Genomic DNA, 21,276 nt, shown 5'->3' with positions numbered 1-21,276 from the left:
ACACAAAAGAATACTTTGTTATGGGTTTGAAGGAAATCAGCAAAACAAAGAATTTGTGCTTCTTGGTCTGTTTTAGTGCTTTTTACATTGATTGTCGGAATACGAGGTTTTCTAGTTGGTGATTGAATAAACCGAGAAGTGACATGTTTGTTTTCGAGACTACTTACAACTTTAGTGCTAACCTTTTCTTAGTTTTTTTTTCATCTCATGATATCATCTTTTGTTCTTACTTTTTTCCTCAGCTGATTTCATAATAGGCAGTGTCTAGCAGCCAATTTTCTACCATAAAAATACTTTATCTAAAGGTATAAGTACGCGATTTCTTAATTAATGTTTTAATACTGAAGATTGCATAGAACCGCTAATTTACTTTTAAATTGCTACCCTGCTTTTAAGTAAATCATATTACTTTTTCATCTTCACGTAGTTATCGTCACACTCCTGTAGCTTCTTTTCAAAATTAAACTTCCTTTGAATGTGCACTCGTAAAAATTTATGTTAACCCTTCGTTAAGTTAACTTGTACGATTATAACACAAGAACAAACGCCTTGGTATTGGGCTATTCTGTTTCATATCTTTTTATGGCATAACTAAGAGAGCCGCGAAGAAATGAAAACCGTTAGTAGGATGAAATCCGATTCAAATCAATATTTTTGCAATCTTATACGGATTGAAAATTTCCCCTAACTCAAAGAGTTGAATATTATTTTGAAGTAAAAGTCAGAGTACCTTCATGAAAAAAAACCGAGGTTATTTTAATTCGCATTGCCTTTAAATTGCATTTTAGGTAAAGATTAATTTATAGACAATTAATAACTGCACTACTCTAAATAATCAAGCACAATAATTTTATAACTGAAAACATACTCACGCAAACAGAAAAATACATATGTGTGTATAATAATATTTTAGCTAATTTAGCTAATTTTCTTCGTACGCGAAATACAGTCGAACCTTGTTCATTCGAACTTGGCCAACGCGAAATCGCGGATAATTCGAACTTCTCTCTTTGCCCCTTGGATTTCGTATTCCCAACTTCCGCAATTTAAATTCGAAGTTTTTTTCGTTGGTCCCTTCGATCTCGAATTAACCAGGTTCAACAGGTTCAACAAAGTTGAAAGTTGAGAATTGAAAATAAAAAAATATAAAATATTTCATATTACACAGGGCTTTATATTAGCACAACTCAATTGACTTGGTTTGCCATTTATTATGGAATAAGAGTAATTTACACGATACAATAAGCTAAACCGGAGTTGCTCATTATTTTCAGAAAATCCAATTTCCATGAGCCGCTTGTTAACCAAATATTAAAGAAAGCATTCATTCAACTTTAAAAGGAGATTAAAACATAATATCATTGTAAGGAATATGTTATAGACAAGTCTATCATGGCGTCTACTGATAATATAATAAAATATAATAATAATAAAAGGCTAAACGAATGTGAAAGCGATAGCAATTGTAGCCAATATGAAATCCTCGGTGTCAGCTTATAGTGGACAGAATCAGAAGCTTGAACACGCACACTCCTGAGAGGAAAAGGATTCGCTGTAAAAAATTCGTTTCTACACTATCTGTTAAAACTTTTATTCACCAGTGACACTTTCTATAAACGAGAATGTGTGAGAGAAAAATGTACAACATAAAATTCTCGGCATTTTCCTAAACACATTTAATTTTCTAGGAAAAGAGTTAAACATCACATATTTCCTAAGAAAATATTCAAACGAGTTCCAGTTTTCATTTTATAGAAAAGTCTCTTAACTTATATATATGCACCTATGTACTAAGGACTGGAGCATGAAATTAAAACGAAAAGCAGGAAACAGCAACTTTCTATTAAACCAGTGACAATCTAATTGAAAAGTGGTTCATATCTTAATTTTGTGGCGTCTTTTGAAAGCAAGCAAAACGGCCAGTCGAGAGATTAGAGATAATAGGCTTATCAGCCAAAAAAGGCATCCAATGTAGAATTCTTGCACAGGACTGTTCTCTGTAGTAGACGCTCAAGAGTACGAAACAAAACCCCTGAACACAGAATAGTAGGGAGCACTGATTCTGCGTCTGCCCTAATCACATGCCCACCTACAACATAAATTTGCACTGAACCTTACGCTCTCGTTGCTCGACCTTTCGCCTCGTTATGATCCGATGAGATATAGTAATTGACCCATGAAATGAGTTTTTGTTAAATTAAATTACTCCACAGGATTTATAATAATCATTTTCAGCAAGAAGTCGATTGCAAGTAGACCATTCATGCACTATCGTTAATTGATATTCTGGAGTGCGAATAAATTTCGCATTTTAATAATGCTTTCATGTGTATATGTTGCCATTGCAATGTAAATCTTTTCAAAGAAAGATCTGTCGCAAGGAAGGAAAAATAAGATTCCCTGTTTATTATTCCAAAGCCTAGTAAGTGAATTTCACACTTTATTAATCGTTATAGTTTAAAATTGCTTCATAACATAATTAAAGAGCCAAGCTTAAATTTCCACAAAATTTATGTGGGCATATAAACATATTCGTACGCGATCACATGTTCTGTAAAGGAAACCACCAAGTTGAAATATTTATAGCAGTATTTTACAAGTTGACATATTCCCCCTACCCTAGGCTCCACTAAAGTCTATAAATAAATGAACGAAATTCAAGTGAATGAATCTTTTGACATTGATTTGTAACTATCTACAGCATTAATATAGACTATGCACCTCCAATAAAAAATTCAGAGTGGCAGATATGAACATTCCACTACATCATTTAGTATAGTCAGCTCCAGTTAAAGAGAACTGCAGTATGAGAGGAATGCGCACCTAGCTATAAAAACTTGATGTGAACAAAAAAGTATCTACCTCTATATATACGCGCTTATGTATCTATATATGTATATGTTGCATCCAACCTGAAACAAGCAAGCTTGAAATGTTGATGATAGATATCCTCTAATTTATAAGGTACTATGCATTTCTGATTTGGGAAGAGGAGTGTGTTTTTAATGCAGCCGGTAATTTATTTTACCCAATTTAATATAGTCCACGGATCAATGAAATGCAAATACTCATGAAACTGCAATTAGTTCACTTGTTCATATGTAATTTCAATTTCAGTTTGAGTTGAAATTACATAGTTATCGCAATTAGATGAACTCCTATTTGCTAGTCTTTCTTCTTTGGCTACAATGTAATAAATAATGGTATTTCTCATAACCTCCCTAAATTTCATGATAATTAGATATCTAAATAAATTGAGCATGTCATACAGACGGACTGATCGCCATAAGCGCTTTCAAACAATTTTGCTAGATACAAGTTCACATACCGTTGAAACAAACATACGGTGATTCCCAAACTTAATCACACAGCTCAACAGTTAAGTACCACCTCCATAAATGAATCTGGTGCACACAATCGATAATTTACTCTATATACATACATATCTGGATGACGCTTGAGTATGTATGTTAGATTGTAAGGCACCTCTCAACTATTCGAGTCTCTCTCACTTTCTCATTCCAAGATGACAAAATCCCAATAATGAAATTGACCGATTAATTTCTTATAGCAATGTTCAAGATAGTGGGCGCTGGTGCTAAATGTGAAGATTTACTTCAATTAAACATCCAAAACAGATATCACACGGTACACTGGCATCTTTGTGGAAGTATTACCGGCTACGTACGAAAAGAAATCGAAAGATAATTTCAGAACAAGATGAGAAAATGAAGTTAATCCCTTGGCATTATCCCATTTTGGGAAGCTTCCTTTCTGATCATCATCCCATCATTTCTCGGATAAAGGAGCGGCTACGTCAGAGTGCTACTTTACCCATTTTATCCGCCGAACTAATTTCCTTCATATTCTTTTTCAAGCCAATGTCGATTTGAGTGGAACCAGCGGGAAATCCCGGAAGACTCTCACTCCCTTCTTCACTATATCTCAATGGACAAATAATTTAACTTAACACCGCCTACAAGGTCTATCACTCTAGATTGAGAAATGAATACGTCTTACATAATTTCTTGCAACCCTTTATTTGTTATTATAGTGATATTTCAAATTGATATACAAAGCTATGGAAATTCCTACTTTATTTCCACAGTTTCCCAATGGGTATTTGATTTGGATGGTTACTAACTGAACGGTGGAAGTTCAATTTGTAAGGATTCATTTGCAGATGCACATGCTTGGAAGGCGTTTCATCTGCAGGGTAATGTTTACACCTCCGTGATGAAGGAAACTACACTCAAACATCGATTTCTTATGCGTCTCGACACCTAGCTAACTGGCAAAATAGTATTTTTCTTACACAAAGGAGTAATTGCCGAAGAAAATTTCATGCTATGATTACAGCTTCAATGAAATTCAGTATACGAGTAGTCTGATTTTGGATGGAACTAATGGATTCACAGTGCCATTTTTTCTCGCAAGTAGAAAACCTACATACCTAGCAGACAATCGCCTTTTGAAAAAGATAAATGAGTCTGGAGATGAAACAAAGTGAGAAGAAATTAACTTTGTGAATTCGCTAAATTTCGCAATGGATAAAATGTCATCTGCTTCCAATTTAAAATCCAAAAAATGTTACATTTATACATAATTAAAAATTGCTTAGCCTTTTGGAAAAATTTTTGCTTGGAATCGTTAGAACATTGATAATTAATACTTTGATTTATATCTAACAAGGCATATTTGGTCAAATTTATCTTTTATAGCGTGTTGAAAATCTACTAATCATTATTAATTGATCCTTTGCACTGTGCCAAAGTTTTAACGAGGCTAACCAGAATGCTTGCTACAGTTTTAGTGAGGATTTCAACGAATGAATGAATTAATAAATAGAAGGTTTTGGTAAAGCAAAAAGAAACGCTTTCAATTTTTTTGTTTTAACATTTGAAGCAGTATTTGTGCGCTCCCTGTTCTCTCAAAGACAAGTTACCTTCGAACACTGCAAATTTCTTCTCCTCTTTTTCAGCCTTTGTCCCGTTCAGAAGCGAAGTCAGCCTTTCTGGATCGAAAACGAATGGCATAATGGAAAGAAGGTCACGGGTAAAACCTCACTGGTAACAAAAGGGTTTTTATCATAACTGGATCTCGGATGAATCGAATCAGGGTAATAAACATGGGTGAGCGTAATGCTGACTCTACTGCTTTTTAAAGTACCACTACGACCTCTAAATGAAATGATCTAACACTTTTCAAGGTTTACATTTAAAATGGATTGCCGCGCCGTCGAGCATTCTACTTAAATGGATCGAAAATCCAAATACACCAAATACACACCGTCCTGAAGAGCAAAAATAAATTCCACTGGCTTAGCAAAGAACCCCCAGTGTACAGGCATCTGTTCAACAAATCGAGATCGTCAAATAGCTATCAGAGGCAATTCACGTGTTTAACGCGTACGTTGCATTCTGAACACGGTCGAAATGACCTTCGCCTTACCTTTGCAACCGACTGCGTACGACCGAAAGTATGTGCTTTAGTGTGTCCTGGATTTTAACTACGGTATCTCACTGGAGATGGAATAGTTCTGTAAACTCTCTCCACTTTTTTTATCCGCCTGATGGCATTGCCAATGCTGATTTGAGTCAGCCTAGCAATGTCATATCCCAATGAAGCGCGCCAACCTTTCAGACGAATTTTGCGTGGTGAATCACTTCCATCACTCAAACCATTAACGCGAAAGCGTATCTTCTGACCATGCATTTCGACAACTGCAACTGCACGTAATACCGCACTCTACTGTGAAGTCAATGGTTAAAATAGCGCATAAAAGGTACTTATTGAGCGTCGAAACCGCCCTTGCCCGAGGTAACTTGAAACCCTTTTGGTGTCACACTCGCAATTCTCGTAATGTCACTCAATCTCTCTCTTCTTCTATCAGTTTTTTCTGACTTCACTGCCAACTCCCTACAACAATCCTGCGACATTTTCTACACCTACTTCTCTTCAGGGTTTTCTCCCTTGACCCGTCCACCCTCTATGCCTCTTCTAACTGCGGACTGCTCCGAATCTCTGTCCATTCCTCTCCTAACGCCTTCCTCGGTTGAGCTCCTCATTGGGAATATTGACCATAATGTCGGACCTGGCCCCGATGGGCTTCATAACCTTTTACTTCATAACTGTAGAAAACACATTTCGCTCCCCTGAGTATAATCTACAACAAAACTCTAGTAGAATGCTACTTTTCCCATATTTGGAAAGGGGTCTTTATCATCCCTATCCTTAAGAGCGTAGACCCTTCTCTTACTGTGAACTACCGCCCCATTTCTCTCCTCTTGCACCGAAATCCTTGAAAGATAGGTCAACAACTAGTTGACCACCCACTTCGGTCACCTCATTATCAAAGAGCGGCATGGTTTTGTGAAACATAGATCGACGGCTTCAAACCTTCTGGTCTTTACCAACTTCATTGCTAAATGCTTTAATTCACGGAGGTGCACGCTATTTAATCTGATTTCTCGAAAACCTTTGATACCGTTGACCATAATATTCTCCTCACTAAACTCTCATTACTCAACATCCCTCCTTTAGTCATCTCCTGGCTCTCCTCTTATCTCTCATGTCGTTCCTGCGAAATTTCCTTTCATTGTTACTTATCTCGTTCCTTCTCTCCTTACTCTGGTTTTCCCCAAGGGTCTTTACTTCACCCACTACTGTTCCTGTTTTTTATCAATGACCTCGCCACCATCCTCACCAGCCCGTGTTTGCTTTACACAGACGACCTTAAATTATTTGCCTCTGTTTCATCTCCGCTGGACTGTGCTCTCTTGCAGTGTAACCTTGATAATTTAGTCCGTTGCTTTTTGGTCAACAAGCTAACACTAAATGTTAGTAAATGCCACTGGATATCCTATTCGCTTAAACCCTCCCAAACATCCTTTTCCTATTCTCTTAGTGGACAACTTCGTTCACTACTGACCTCCTTCCAAGACTTGGGTGTAATATTCGACGATAAACTTCTTTTCAATTCCCACTTCGTCGACATCATCAAGAGAGTCTCCAAAATGCCTGGTTTTATCTTACGTTCCTCCTCCGAATTTACCCCAAATCAGCCCTCCTTAACACTCTTCAATTCCGTTGTCAGAAACATCCTTGAATATTGCTGTGTATTCTGGTCCCCCTTTCGCATTCCTGACTGCCGCACTCTTGAAGTTGTACAACGCAACTTCACCCTGACCCTCTTTTATAGAAAGGACCTTCCACGGGTTGACTATCCGTCATGACTCTGCACCCTCAATCTCCCCTTCCTGTAGCAACGCCGTATCTTCCTGTTTTCAAACTCTGCAATTGCCTGATGGATTGCTCTGCCAACTCGGATATTTCTTTCCGCATCGCCTCTCATAAGACACGTACTGCGGACATTTTTTAAGTACCCTTCGCGGAACTCGAGATTTTAAATATACTAGTAATATGAGGAAATTTTTGCTCGCCTACCAAAATAAATGCCAAATACGTAATAATGGCCAAAACTAGGTAGGTAGTTTCCTCAAAATAAATATTTGTTTCCAATATAGCAGTTCTAGACGAATGTTCACTTCAACTCATATATATATCTATCGATTTCATTTGTATCTGGTTTTAATATCCATGAATGAAGTAAAAATCATGAGTTTGGCGTCAAAGGAATGCTGGTTTCAAATTTGTTGAAACAATAAACAATAATAAATTTGTTGAAACAATATCCCGAGGTTAAGTTTACTTTTGACATTGCAACTTTTCAAGTTTAATCACCAATGAGGAAATTATAGTCAAGTTGATATTTATGCAAAAGTAGTTTCCACTTGCCCACCGAAAGCTCAAATTGTTAATTCAGCCAGTACTTCGTTTCATTTGAAGCACAAATATCAACAAATAACAACGTGATTTTCATTATATTTTCGTTGAAATATCCAATTGACGTACTTCTACTCCCTCTTTCTAAAAAAAGTACATCATTCTGGTATCGTACTTTTAGCAAATCCCTATGGTAAAACCTGCAAAGGCAAAATTATTCGCATGAAAAACGTGGGCTTTGCAATTCCTTGGGGTGACTAGAATTCAACATTATGTACATCAGAAAGAATAGAAGCGAGTATTATCCTATTTAAATCTTTACTCCAACCTGGCTATGTGCATCTGTACATAGGTGTATGTATATACAGCGTTTCGAAAATGTTGTGTAAGTGTAGATACTGCTGCTGTAAGTGACAGCAGTAGAAGCAATTCTGAATGCATAGTTATAAATTGTCTAAAAATGCAATTAGACCACATAAAAACATTTGTTCACCCAATTTAACCATCGATAGAGATAAAATAAACGAAAAGTGTCAGAGTTCAACGTCCAAAAAACCGCACAATGCTAACAACTCCTCGTGTCCACATAAATTCACCCCAAGTTCGTATAGTCGGGAACTGGTTTCATCCTTAAAGTTCACATAACAAATGCCCTGAGGCTTCTGGACTATTTGGTTTCGCACTAAACTGTATTCATATGAATAGGAGAAGAAGGGCAGCAATAAAAGAATGTTTTCTAAATATCCTTTAATAAACATTGTTTTCAAGAGTTTCTACAAAAATCGTGTGAAGTTTAAGATCTAACAAGTTCAATGTGAATGTTACAAAACGTCAGTGGACAGAAGCCACTTCGTAGGCAGTAAAACGAGGAACTGGCCTACTTCTTGATTCAAGGATATGTATATATGCAAAACCTAGGCCTCAGCTTTCACAAAATTGCTCGTTACGCTTAACATCATTCCCGAGTTGTATATCCGATCAGAAAATACTCTAAATTTGGCTCACCCCGAATTTCCTTTGAAAATTTTTTTTTGAGCGCTTTTCAATGCGCGTATTGAGTTTCATCAGCGTCAGTCTCACATAAAAGCTTGCTTAGAGGATGCATGTAACGTGTAATCGTCTGTGTTAAGACCGATACGCTCTTTGCAACCTTCTACTCTACAATGATCCTATGAAGCAGAATATATAGAAGGTATGTTTCCATAGTCTATCTTGAGCACCAACTCTCTATCGAAGCTTTGAATACTTTGTAAAACAACTGCATTGTCTTCGATTCTTCCGTGCTCAAGCCTTATACTGTTCATGTGAAATGATACCAAGTTGAAGCTGCAACCTAACATATACCACTTTGCATACAATTTACGGATTCAATTAAAAACCACTTAAATCTGACACTTTCTACTCGTTAGGACTGGTTGCGATGAAGAGTTATGCAAACATTTTGTGCCGATTAGCACTTTTCTTACGCACTACCTCCTGTATTTCAACGACGGCACTTTAATTTCCATGAATATTGAACCATCCCGAGTACCCTTCCCGCTGAATAGCCATCTTCTAATCATGGAATTCATATCTGAAGCTTTTCGCGAACTTCCTCAAAGTTGTTCTTCAAACTTCAAGTATTTGAATTTCAGTGCTCGATATTCTGCTTTCCACGGCACAACAACGAATCAGTCACTGAACAAGCTATTAATAATAACATGGTTGAATTTATTCAAATTACAAACAATATAAAAACAGTGCTAAGTAACAGAAATATTCGACGTAGGAATGATTGAGACAAATTATATGAAAATCTCTATATTTCTGATGATTTAGTAAGAGTCTTTAGATGATTTAGTAAGAGTCTTTTTAGTCTTCCTATTGCAAATGCACAAATCAACTCTAACTTCAACCACATTAATCCTCGTATTACACAGCAATCAAACACAAACTGTAAGTCCATATCTTAAAGAGTAAAGAGAATTTAAAAAAGAAATTTTAATTCTATATTTTTTGCAATCCTTTCATTTACTTGAATTATTTATTTCTTTTTTATGGTTTAACATTAATATTCCACTTCTTCTAAATAGTTTTGAACATTTATTTCTAATGAATATGAGCGTGATAGGCGAGTTATTTCAGCGTTAGCTCTTGACCTCGTTACCTGGGCTTCGAGCCCCGGTTCGTCATGGATGTTTGTGTTTGTCTTTGTACTGTCCTAGTGCTGTAGAGTTTTCAGATACATAGCATTAAATATGATGATAATAAAATTGAAACCCGTTGAAAATCGAATAAAGAAATAACAACATGGGAAAGAGACTTTGTTTCCACAAAGCAGTGAAAAGGAGACGAAATAAGTATTCTAATAAATGTACATAAATTCATGTAATTCTGGATCCATTGGAAAATACTGGGCCGTTATTTTGTTCAATCTTTTGGATTTCAGGTGAGGCAGAATCCTCTTCACCTTTATATTGAGAGGGCTTCTCGGTCTAACTCCGCAGGTCTTCTTCTTCAGCCTCGATTTGTTTTGATCGAATGCAACATTTTGCTCTGTCAAAGACCTGAAACCTGAACTGGATGTAGTCCCAAGGGTTTCAAATTCATTGTCATTGTTGTCTTTTGGTCGTTCTCTATCGGCTTTGATGTTCAGATCAATCTTAGCAAGCGAAATCTCGTCAGCGCAGATTACATGACCATACCATTGAAGACGCTTCCCTCGCAATTTTTCCCACAATCGGTGCAACCCCATATCGATCATTTCATACGTTATTATGGCGTGTGATGCCATTGAGCCAACATTACATCTTCGTCTCCATTACCGTGAGACGTTCATTGGCTTCTATACTCAGTCAACACTGAGAATCGTAGAGCGCTACAGGGTGGACTACACTACGGGAAATTTTCGACTTGAGACGACCGATGATCCGTCGATCACAATGAACACCAGTCGTGGAACGTCACTAAGTGGAGTAATTTCATAATGCAGTTCTCCATTGGCTAGTAGCACTGATCCGAGATATTTAAATCGCTCAGATCTGGGCATGTCACTGTCATAAACACTGATAGGGCCTCTTCCATTAGGATTGGCCGCCAAAAATTCTGTTTTATTCAAATTCAGTCTGACACCGTGTTGCATGAGGCGATCATCCCAGTTTTGAACAAGTTATTCGAGATCAGGTTTGCTAGAAGAGTCAGGAAAACATTATCTGTATAAACCAATATTTAGGGCGTTGGGCATTGGATGCTCCATGTGCCAGTGAGCCGGCTCCCTTGATGAACACCGACAGAGACACGAAGCGATTTGAGTATACCCGCCACACTTCGAACTTTACCTTTCGGATCGTGTTAGATCACCCAGTAGGTAAATTCTTCTGGTCCTAGGTATTGTCGGAGAGTATACCAGAGAATTTCATTTGGCACACGATCAAACGCGTTCTCTAGATCCAAAAATATAATGTAAAGAGGGTGTGTTTCTCACGGTGTTTCTCCATGAGTAACCGCGCAACGTATATTGAGTCAGTAATTCCGCAGTTTTGACAAAACCCGCTTGCATCATCGTTATTTGAACGATGCCGCGAATGCGATTGTCAAGAACCCGATCAGAAATCTTCATAGTGTGACACAGCAACTAGATCGGACGGTAATTTGAACACTCTGCTAAATCAATCAATAACCCAATTGAAGAACTCACTGAGACACAGGGTTCTTTCCTAGCTCTTTGCTTTCCAGAGCTCAGATGCGATGTCGTTAGGTCCAGTTACTTTCCCCCATTTCATTCGTTCTATTACTTGCTCGACTTCAGTCACACTGACAGTTACGTCTCTGTGGTTTAACGTGAGAACTTGTCTCATAGACTTAGCTTTACAGTCTTCAGTCAGTCAGATTGATTCTGCGACCACATTTAGAGCCCCGCTGAGACAAATATAATGGTATCAGTATATACCGAGTGCATAGTTCACTTTATTCATACTGGTAGATGAAAGACCTACTTAAATCTACACCGGACTATGAAGTACGGCACCCGTGTTGAAACGCAACACGACGTTTGAAGCCCAATGGTCTGTGTACGCCTGGACGTAACCACAACTCCCATCAAACTTCCACTAAGGGGCCAATCGCAACAATCGAGCTGAACGCACATGAAACAAGAATTCTTCTGAAACATGTGAATTCAGGGGCTATCCCTGTTCCCATAGTACCAGTATACCCCTGGTAAGGTTTCGTGACCTACTGCCACTTCAGATGAGTCCCCATACAGACTTGGGTCTGATTGCCCTAATAGGTCTTTGGAGCATTCGCCTAATGCATCACGGCCAAAGGGAATATAGTGATCAGAGCAGCAAATTCTTCTGAAATCTGGGCGAAATATTCTCGAGAGTTGCATAGGTCGCTTTGTCGATCGTGCCTTCAACTTGGTTCCATGGTTCTTTGACGTTTGTAATGGTCGGTAATCATATAAGTGCGATAATTTCTTCTTTTTGCTTGTGGCCAAATTCTACTGTATATTATGTATCTAGTGTCAAAGTTAAAGCTAATAATATTTGACTGTGACCTATAATTGAATCTCATATTCCTATGTCCCCATCATTTCAATGCGGGTCATTAGATGCTGACTTCAGCCCATTCTTTTGCTGGTCGCCCTTGGTTCATTTGAGCGGGAGAGTCATCCTTACATATATGTAAAAATATATAACCATGCTTAAATTTATTATATACAAACAAGTCGACCACGAACACGGATAAGGACACTTTTGACTTGGAACTGCAAATCCATCCACGTTCAGAAATTGTCAACATTCTGATCAATTTAGAAGCATATTATCGTGTTTGTGCCAGCACTAAATTGCGAAACCTACTCGTGTTCAACGAAATTACTTATTTCCACTTTGATAAACATCATTTGCGTTGACATTTGTAATTCAGTTTCATTTAGCCTTGAATTGCAATTGTTCGAAATTCATTCTTTATTGTAATTGTTCATTTCGGTCGCAGCTAGGCATTACTGCTTATGCAATTTCGAAAATATTTTAATTGGGCTTCTCTTTCGATAAAGATCGGCTAAAAACTAATTTTCTGCTCAATTAAACAAATTGTTCTTCAACTTTATTTGATATATAAAGAAGCGGTTTGGACTCTCAATGAGCAAAGAAAATATCGGTGCAATAATGTCCAATTTTTCAGTGGTTCTGTTTTTGAGTTTTGCTGTTTTCTGCATTTACGCTGACCATGTAAGTATTTTCTATTCTTTATTTCAATACTTCTGATAGCATTTTTGATTTTTTGCACAACTTTCAGGCTGTAAAAGTTGAAAAAGCTGAAATTGAAACTGTTGACAAAGACTATTTAACTATAGCCGTAAAAGTTCGCCAAGAGGGGGACAAATCACTAATCGATGTTGATTCAGATTTATTGCAAGACTTGAATGATGATGTCTTCATGCAAATTCATATCGAAAAGAAAACCAATGGAGCCTTTAGTACATTGTATAAGAGTGAAGTAATTAATAGATGCCATTTTACTGACAATCGAGATAAGTATCCTATTGAAAAGGCTCTCACTGATGATTTTAACAAATATGGCAATTTATTGCAAAATTGTCCTATCAAAAAGGTAGGTGATCTACTTTCAGCGTGTTTCATTTACAATGAATTATGCTTCCATTTTAGGGCCACTACTATTTGAAAGGTTTCCAGTTCGAGCCGCGAGACATAATAGCTGAAAAGATAATGTCCGGCGAATTTTGTGTTCATTTCCTCATGATGAAAGAAGTCAATACGCAGATGAAAACCTTGTTTTCAATTAAATGGTATGCAACTGTATAAAAAAATTCATTTGTTTGTTATCTATCTCGAAAGCTACGGTTTTTGTTATATTTTCGAGAAAAAAATCATAAGTTGACTGTATAAATTTTTGAAGCATTTTACTCTTGTTTTATTTATTACTCTAGCTCGATATACTAACCAAAATGCTAATAAATTATCCACTTGTATGATGGATAACTTTTTGCATCTCAAATTTACAGCTGCATAATTGATAATAGCGTTCTGAATTCTGTGTCCTTATTGAGGCCTAAATTTTTTACGCAAGGACGGGGTGCAAACGCTTATCAAATTCATTATAAAATCCCAGGGTCCTATGAATGAGACCTGAAGGAGTAGAACTCTAGTTACTCGCTTCTTGTGAAATGGGCAGATGTGTTCAAAAGAGGCAATATATGGAGATCATGAAACTCCAATAGCATTGCACCTTGTTACTACGAGGTACGCTCTAGTTTGAATTATTCTTGGAGCTAATGAGAAGTATATTCTTAGAACCCATGGCTGTGTGGCAAGCTGTTGTAATCGGAAAAATTAACTCAAACATAAAATTGCTATTCTATTTGATTTGCGAGACTTTGGCGGAGAAGTATCGCGGTCCGAGCTCGATCGACTATTATTTGCAGCACTCCCACGCAAATATGCTGACAAGTTACAAATAACATACTACGCGCACTTTTAAGGCATTAAGAATTAATATAATGAACACTTCTGTGAATATTACGTTACTTAATCAGTTGATCTAGAGCTACAGCTAGAGCTTCTAGGATATATGCCTTCCGCTCGAAACGCTTTCCGCTCTAGACAGGGAGCTGTTCTCGACTGGCGCTGATTAACTCTTCTTATTTGACGCTAAGGAACTATTGAGTTTTCTCTTTCAGTTTGTACCCATTAAAAACGCGTGACAGGTGAAACAATAATAATTGTTTCTTGACAAATCATATAATACTTATTCCAAACATCGTAGCCATATATTGCTCCCTTTTCAAACAATCTGTTTATATTTGGTTACCTAAAGCAAAACTTTATAGCCATTCTATGTTTTATAAGATTATACATAGATTGCATCCACATCTGCATTTTAGGACATTACTATACAATATATCAATTAAATTAAGCCCTGTGTTGCTGGTGCATACCCCGGCAAGACACTATCTGATCTCCAAGTCTAAAAGTCCTTTTATTTTCCTATTTCAAGCCGAAAAGTAGTCCTCTCAACTGCTAAGTACTTCAGAAATACGAACAACGTTTACAGTGAATATGAGAAATGAGTAACCGATACTTGATTCGATGAAAAAGCACAGTTGCTTATGGATTTGAATAATGGAATTTGCTAGATTTCGAGGGGAAAAATAAAGGTAGTGAGACTGAAAAGAAGCAACGTAAAATATCAGCTTGGGAAAAGTTGTACGATTTTATCAGATGTTAATAAATAAAAAATGGCGAAACGTACACAAACTTTTGCCGATTGCTGCAAGTATTCTAACTCTTCGTTTGATGATACGTTAAAGAATGTAGTTGCTCATAGCTTTGTGGCTTTCGCCGTTATGCAATATACTTTCCCTATGTAGTTCTGGTTAGGATGACAACTTTAAACTCATTGTTCGAAGTAATTAAATGTAAGATGGTGCAAAATTAGACGCGAAAAAGGTTATTAAGTTGTGTGGCTGCCGTGTGGCTCTGTACGTATTTGTGTATATGCACATCGGGCGAGGTACATTTTCCCTAATATTTCACAGTTCTAGTTTTGTATGTAAAAACAGACAAAAGAGCTTACATTCACTGCATAGGACTAACCAGAGATACTATCTTCTCGGTTAATAAAATTATTTGAGAAATATTAGGGACATAGACAAGATTAATTAATATTGCATGACTTCAGAAAAGATAATTTTTCCCCATTACAAAATGTTTATCCATATATTCACGGAGGAACTAAATAAAGTATAAATTCATTATTTTATTTTAGCAAATAAGTGACCTCAACTTCGTAATGTTACATCTGAAACTAGTGAGGAAAACCAGAAGTATTATAAAAACTAGCAGCTAGGTAAAGGAGTTAAGACAAAGACATTCAACGAATAATTTCAACTATTCAATCGCAGTTACTTTCGACGGGACAGTGGTCGAGGAAATTCAGATGGAATCGGTGGCAAACGATGATAGTAAGTAGTTAACAAGGTCGGTAGCACTCCACTAGTTTGTGAGGATTTTCCACTTTACTGTGCTTTCGGAAAACTGTGCTGTGCGATCAAACGTGCTAAGATTTTCAAAAAAATTCTCATGACTGTGAACCAACTTCAGACTGGATTTTCATTACGAGTAAGAAGACTGGAACGAAAAAAAGCGGGACAAAAAGTGAATCATCGGGTTTAAGGTCCAGTCAAGGTCGCAGTACGCGGCTCCTCGAAACGTGGAACAAGGACCTCGAAAGAATATCTTTTGAAAGTTATTTAATTTTGCTTCTGTATTATATCTTACATCTGCCTGTAGGAACAGAGAGAATTTGCCCCTCCAAATTCAGTATACTTCGCTTCTCTACAATTCAACTATCGTTCAGGAAGAGGAAACCTGTTTTCGCAGTGCGGACTACAAACATCCTAACCAATCCGTCAGGGAATATTAGTGTTCAATGGACCGCCATTAAAAGTCATTTGGTCTCCGATGTCAGTCAAGTTATCGTCCCAAAAGGACGCCATGCTACCTGGCTGACGGAAACTTCGAAGCGGTTCGCGAAATATATAGAGCTAGGAGCTCTAATGATACCTTCCAGTGGGAAGCGAATGCGACTCGTGGAAGAAAGGTGTTTTCGCTAAAATTTCGAAGAAAGGTATTCGGTTTGAGTTTGGTAGTTGAAATAGTTTTGGTGTACGCTTTGCGGCAAGTAAGATGATAGCTCAAACTATCCCGGTATACATAAAAAACATCTTGATAATCCGGAGTCTGAGTGTTGCTTATATCTACTAAAACTATAGCGGATAGCAATAATTTCTTGAAAAAAAAAACTTACGAAAATCTGATATTAAAACAGGGCACGTAGGTAATGGTTAATGCTCTATGCCTCTCATAATGGCTTATGACAACCATAAACAAATGAAAACATATTGTTTTAAAATACAATGCAAATACATAAAACCGTTTGAATCCCCAAACATATCATATCTCATAGAAGGTCACTTTTTTAGTAACTAGGGGAGTTATTGATTTATTTTAAATGAACCTTTTTTTTAATGACCCTGCGTTTTACGCTTTTTAACATTGAATGCTTTCTTGTTATATTTCATTTTACTCCTTCAGAGAAAAAGCATTAGTTTGAAGTGCTCTAATATTTTCAAAAGATTATATGCACTTCACTTTATATACAAAATTAAATCTAAATTTGACGGAAATAAAACCAGCTGGGTTAAAAATTATTCTTTTCATTGTGACTCTTCAAATGCAGGTCTTCTTCTATGCCGTAGAGCATATGTTCAACTCTGAAATCTCTTTTGCCTTACGATGCCTTTTCTACATGCTTTTATCAAATCGTCATGATACATATAACCTGCAAAATAGTTGATCAATGTCTTTGAAATGGTTGGGGTTACATTGAAAATTACGAATAATACTGAGCATGAAAAAGTAAATGTTTGAATGCAACTTGTGTGACCAGAATGAAAAGGCGTTATTCTAGAGAAAATCATTCAAGTCTTTACGTGATTTTTCCTTCATTCCAAACAACCTTCGCCACTATTATGCAATTCTTGTTTAAACTATATGTACGAGTATGGTTGTGTGTCTCGCGTTATTCAACAAAAAGTTTCACCATTGTTCTTGTGAGTTCTGCCGTTGAGCCTATATCGAATAATACAAGAAACAACAAGGAACTTCTTAAAGTTTGGAGTATTACTTCGTTACGACAATTATTTGAGAGTGAAGAAAACGATACGTGAGCTCAATACCAGCGAACTTTACTACTAGAGTAGGAAAAATAAATATTTGCATACTACGAACATCACAGAAGCATAGATTTAAAGCATTCAAGAGTAAAACATTTTTCGTTATGGGACTAGTTGTTTGTTGGCATTTCTTACAAATCGTTCAACATAAATTTTACCTTCGTGACTTACATTCATATATACTTATCTGATTCTTAAATTAGGACTTTAGGTTTGTTGGAATGCGATTATTGAAACACAAAAATCGCATTTTATTCATAAATGGTGGACACTACATTTAAAACATACTTAACCCAACAGAAACCTTATCAGCTAATTTAATCTAAAATTACACATAAAGCACTTAAATAGAATTTCATTCAAAGGTATAATATCGGTGATATGTAGCACCTGTAAAACAGATTAAAAAGCCCTTCAATCTTTAAAGTAATATATTTACATGGGATGAGGAAGGGGTAGGATTTTGCACGGAGAGAGAGGTAAAAGCTATAATATTTATTTATTGTGATACCACATCTCAGCTTATGCAGAATAAGATATTTAAAAAGGCGATTCGAAAAATCTCTCATATTCCTGGCTAATCAAAATTTTGCGAATATGTTAGTTTTAATAAATTCAATGAAGCAAGAAGAAAAAATACCTTTTTATATTTACATTTAATCCGCAGGTAATGTTTCGACTGAGAATTTGATTTTTAACAAGCGACTTTTCCTGACACAGTATTCCAGCCATTGTCCATGCAAATAAAAATAGAAGTAGTCGTCTTTATAATATAACTCACCCTGTCAGCTTTACCGCAAAACAAACCTTCTATAGAAAGAATATGGAGCAGCGCTGCTATGTCAAATTGAATACACCACATTATCAAGTTGCAATCTTTTCTAAGTATTCCCTTGTCGTAAAAAAAGTAGAAATTTTCCTAGCAAGTTACAAATTTCAGAATTTAATTGCTACCGGAACCTCAATAATGTCTTGGATTCGAACTGACCTCATGGCTATGATCTTCGACTATCGAAAACGGCCAATGATTGTTATCGGGAATGTGCATACGCTCCTCCACTCCATCGAAAGACCCCAGAATGCTCGCTGCTTTTATGACGAACAGGTAATGGAGCAGCATATGGGACTAACCTTGGCCTACATTACTATATCAGATGTAACACCCCTGAATGAGAAGTCCGCCAAACTTTCAAATTACAACAAAACTATTTTTTTTACTACACGCCTGAAATTTCCAACAACGTCATTTTTAGTAAATCAGACAAAAGCTAAATCTAAATATTTTAATAAAGTTTCATCTCCATAACATTTCAAAAGCGTTCCAGTTTTTCTTTTTTTGCTTCAAGTGTACCAAGCAAGTCGAGCCGTATCCAATTTGAGATTAAATAAATACATATTTGCATATGTATGCAACCAGGTGTTAATACCAACCAAATTTGGCATCCTTAATAAAAAGTTAACCTGATCTGATTTCGATTCCCTTGCTTCCGAATATTAAATTATGCAAATCCAAATTAATAGCCAGTACAATGACATTTTAGGCTCATGGATTTTGTTTGGAATTTCCATTCGCTACCAGACTTTATCTTAAAGTGTACCCACCATATTATTCAGCCCATAGGCCTGTTCATATATGTGAATATATGTATATATATACATATATAGATAAAAATATATATCTACATAATTAGATGGATATACATATATGTTTACAAAGGTAAATAATGCATACTGCAAATGGAAATCCGAATGAGAAAAGAAACCTGATTCTGTGAACTTGTAAATATGCACGTGAAAGGCAGATGATGGGAATTGTTATGCTGCCCAAATTTAAGAACAGCAATTCGGGCCCATTATAAAGGTTTTCATTGTATTATAAACTCAAAACTATAATAATAAGCATCATCTGGATACAGAAGATTACTGCTAACTGAAGTAAAGGTAATTCGCTCGACAGTTTCACTGCATAACTATTTTGAGAAATTTCCTAAGTTGCAATAGATTTCTTCGTTTGTGTGTGCTCCAAAAACAAACAAATTATTATAGCTGGAGCTAAGCTCGGAGCCTGGAGGAGTAATCGGATTTAAACACAATATATCCCCTGCCTGTATTCTCTTTTAAAATTCATTCATCTAAATTAACACAGCCTTTAACCAAAAACAGGATGTGTCTTTCAATCAGTCAGTATGTTCACTCTCGAAAGCTCAAATGTTTCACCAAGAGTATAACAGAGTGTTCAAAACCACCGGACAAGTTGTAGTTTCGGCGATTCCTCAATCAATTCTAAGCAAAAACCCTTTAGCTGCACACAACGTTGAATTGTAGCTAAGACATTAATATGATAACATGACGCAAACCGATGTTCACGAAAACTTTAATTTTCGAATGACCGTGGTGGTCATTTTCCATATGATACTCCCATGTAACAACACAGAAAGAACATTAGCACATAACAGTCTCAATTAAACCTTGGTGTTGATATAATTGCATATCCAAATTTTAGAGAAGACAGCGAAAATGGATCTAGTGCTGTTTATGAATCGAACAACATTCAGTTCGGTAACGCCGTCGCTAGAAACCACGTTTACTAGGTATGCATATCGATTGAGGGCTTCGGTGCTCTGCCCATTAATGCCAGTAGATCGAGTGCGATGACCCGTCAGATTGAGAACCATGGTTTTCTTGGTATTTACCTTCAGTCCATCTCTACTTGCCTCTCTTTTCACTTCCACAGCCATTTCGCCAAGGTCCACGACTTGATCAGAGGATAAACAGCGTGACTTCAGCGTAGTCGAGATGTTTGAGGAAAGACGTCATGGTCTATTGAACTTCTCCACGTCCTCCAGATAAGGCAGCATGAAAAACGTCACCGATAGCAAGAGGAAATAGTATCGGTGACAAGATGCAACCCTGGTGGACTCTGGTTTCAAATTCCTCTGATATTTAACCTCGATGCAGCATATTGCGCCACCAGCGCACACCACAGCAGGGTCATACAAGCGGTGGATGTTGTACTTGGGGGGACTGCAGGAAGTGGCAGAAGCAAAACGAAAGTAAACGTGGGCGACCATCTGCAGAAACCAGGTTGTTACGCACAGAAGACAACTCCTAAATCTGCTACTGCTTGCGAAGTGGTGGATCTGATTGCTCGTGCGTTCTGTGCCAAAACAATGTGCCACCAATGACAGGGTGGTGGAAGCTGCAGGAATCCAAAAACGTTATCGTTACGATCACCAAGATCATGTTTCCCCGCCACATATCTGAGCAAGGTGTTGTTAGAGCCCACCTTGGCGTTCACATCACCCATCACGATCGTAATGCCCTACCTTAAACTGCGTGTAACTGCTCGTGGAAAATATCTTTTTCTACTATATCAGAAACCTCCTTTGGTAGACAGTACTGTATAATTGTCATGCTCCTTTACAACCCAACATCGGATTCGCGTCTGCTAGCATTTGGATTTTTACAGTACAAAAGCGCATTGCCGCATGAGTCCCACCAATTTATGCCGCTTAAGCCCAAAATGTCCAGCTTATGTCTTTTTAATTCTCACTCGAGTTGAAGAAAGCGAGAATTCTGAGGACCCTCACTATCGTTGCACACATTCCAGAAACCAATCATAGTTCGTTTTCGATAGCCATCCCTCCCTATCCGAGGTTTTGTTAACGTTTCAGTTGCATCAAAATTTCGAAATTTGCAAATTATTAGTTCACGAATTTCTATCCTTTTTAGTCGCCTTTTACGACAAGTAG

At 37.0% G+C, this 21,276-nt stretch overlaps 2 protein-coding genes across 3 annotated transcripts; one reads left to right on the top strand and one right to left on the bottom strand.

Annotated features, from left to right (window-relative positions):
* The first annotated feature begins 12,700 nt into the window (after positions 1–12,700).
* LOC119648930 lies at positions 12,701–13,691 on the top strand. The gene is made up of 3 exons (XM_038050843.1): positions 12,701–12,998; positions 13,066–13,380; positions 13,437–13,691. Exons 1-3 carry the CDS (start codon positions 12,909–12,911, stop codon positions 13,590–13,592), a joined length of 561 nt encoding a protein of 186 aa, XP_037906771.1. The 5' UTR covers positions 12,701–12,908; the 3' UTR covers positions 13,593–13,691.
* Positions 13,692–17,174: 3,483 nt separating this feature from the next.
* Positions 17,175–18,737, bottom strand: LOC119649579. Of its 2 annotated transcripts, XM_038051782.1 has the most exons (3): positions 18,513–18,737; positions 18,306–18,443; positions 17,175–17,914 (listed from the first exon to the last, which is right to left on the bottom strand). In XM_038051782.1, the coding sequence occupies exons 1-3, from the start codon at positions 18,642–18,644 to the stop codon at positions 17,837–17,839; spliced, it is 348 nt and encodes a 115-aa protein (XP_037907710.1). In that variant the 5' UTR covers positions 18,645–18,737; the 3' UTR covers positions 17,175–17,836. The 2 variants fall into 2 exon arrangements, 1 of the variants encoding a protein (XP_037907710.1); XR_005249159.1 differs by having other exon boundaries at positions 18,165–18,737.
* Positions 18,738–21,276: the final 2,539 nt, after the last annotated feature.

This window comes from Hermetia illucens, chromosome 2 (assembly GCF_905115235.1).
Source record: "Hermetia illucens chromosome 2, iHerIll2.2.curated.20191125, whole genome shotgun sequence".
NCBI classification, from domain to species: Eukaryota; Metazoa; Arthropoda; class Insecta; order Diptera; family Stratiomyidae; genus Hermetia; species Hermetia illucens.
The sequence above is the reverse complement of the archived record's forward strand: the minus strand, read 5'-3'. Positions and strand labels throughout refer to the sequence as shown.

Bases quoted from the DNA above. Each gene is read 5' to 3' on its own strand.
- LOC119648930 (XM_038050843.1), top strand. From the start codon at position 12,909: ATGAGCAAAGAAAATATCGGTGCAATAATGTCCAATTTTTCAGTGGTT. The intron at 12,999-13,065 runs GTAAGTATTTTC...CACAACTTTCAG, and splicing joins TCTGCATTTACGCTGACCAT to GCTGTAAAAGTTGAAAAAGC. The intron at 13,381-13,436 runs GTAGGTGATCTA...CTTCCATTTTAG, and splicing joins AAAATTGTCCTATCAAAAAG to GGCCACTACTATTTGAAAGG.
- LOC119649579 (XM_038051782.1), bottom strand. From the start codon at position 18,644: ATGCTGCTCCATTACCTGTTCGTCATAAAAGCAGCGAGCATTCTGGGG. The intron at 18,444-18,512 runs GTCAGTTCGAAT...GTAACTTGCTAG, and splicing joins TCGAAGATCATAGCCATGAG to GAAAATTTCTACTTTTTTTA. The intron at 17,915-18,305 runs GTGAGTTATATT...TCTGTTTTACAG, and splicing joins TTTGCGGTAAAGCTGACAGG to GTGCTACATATCACCGATAT.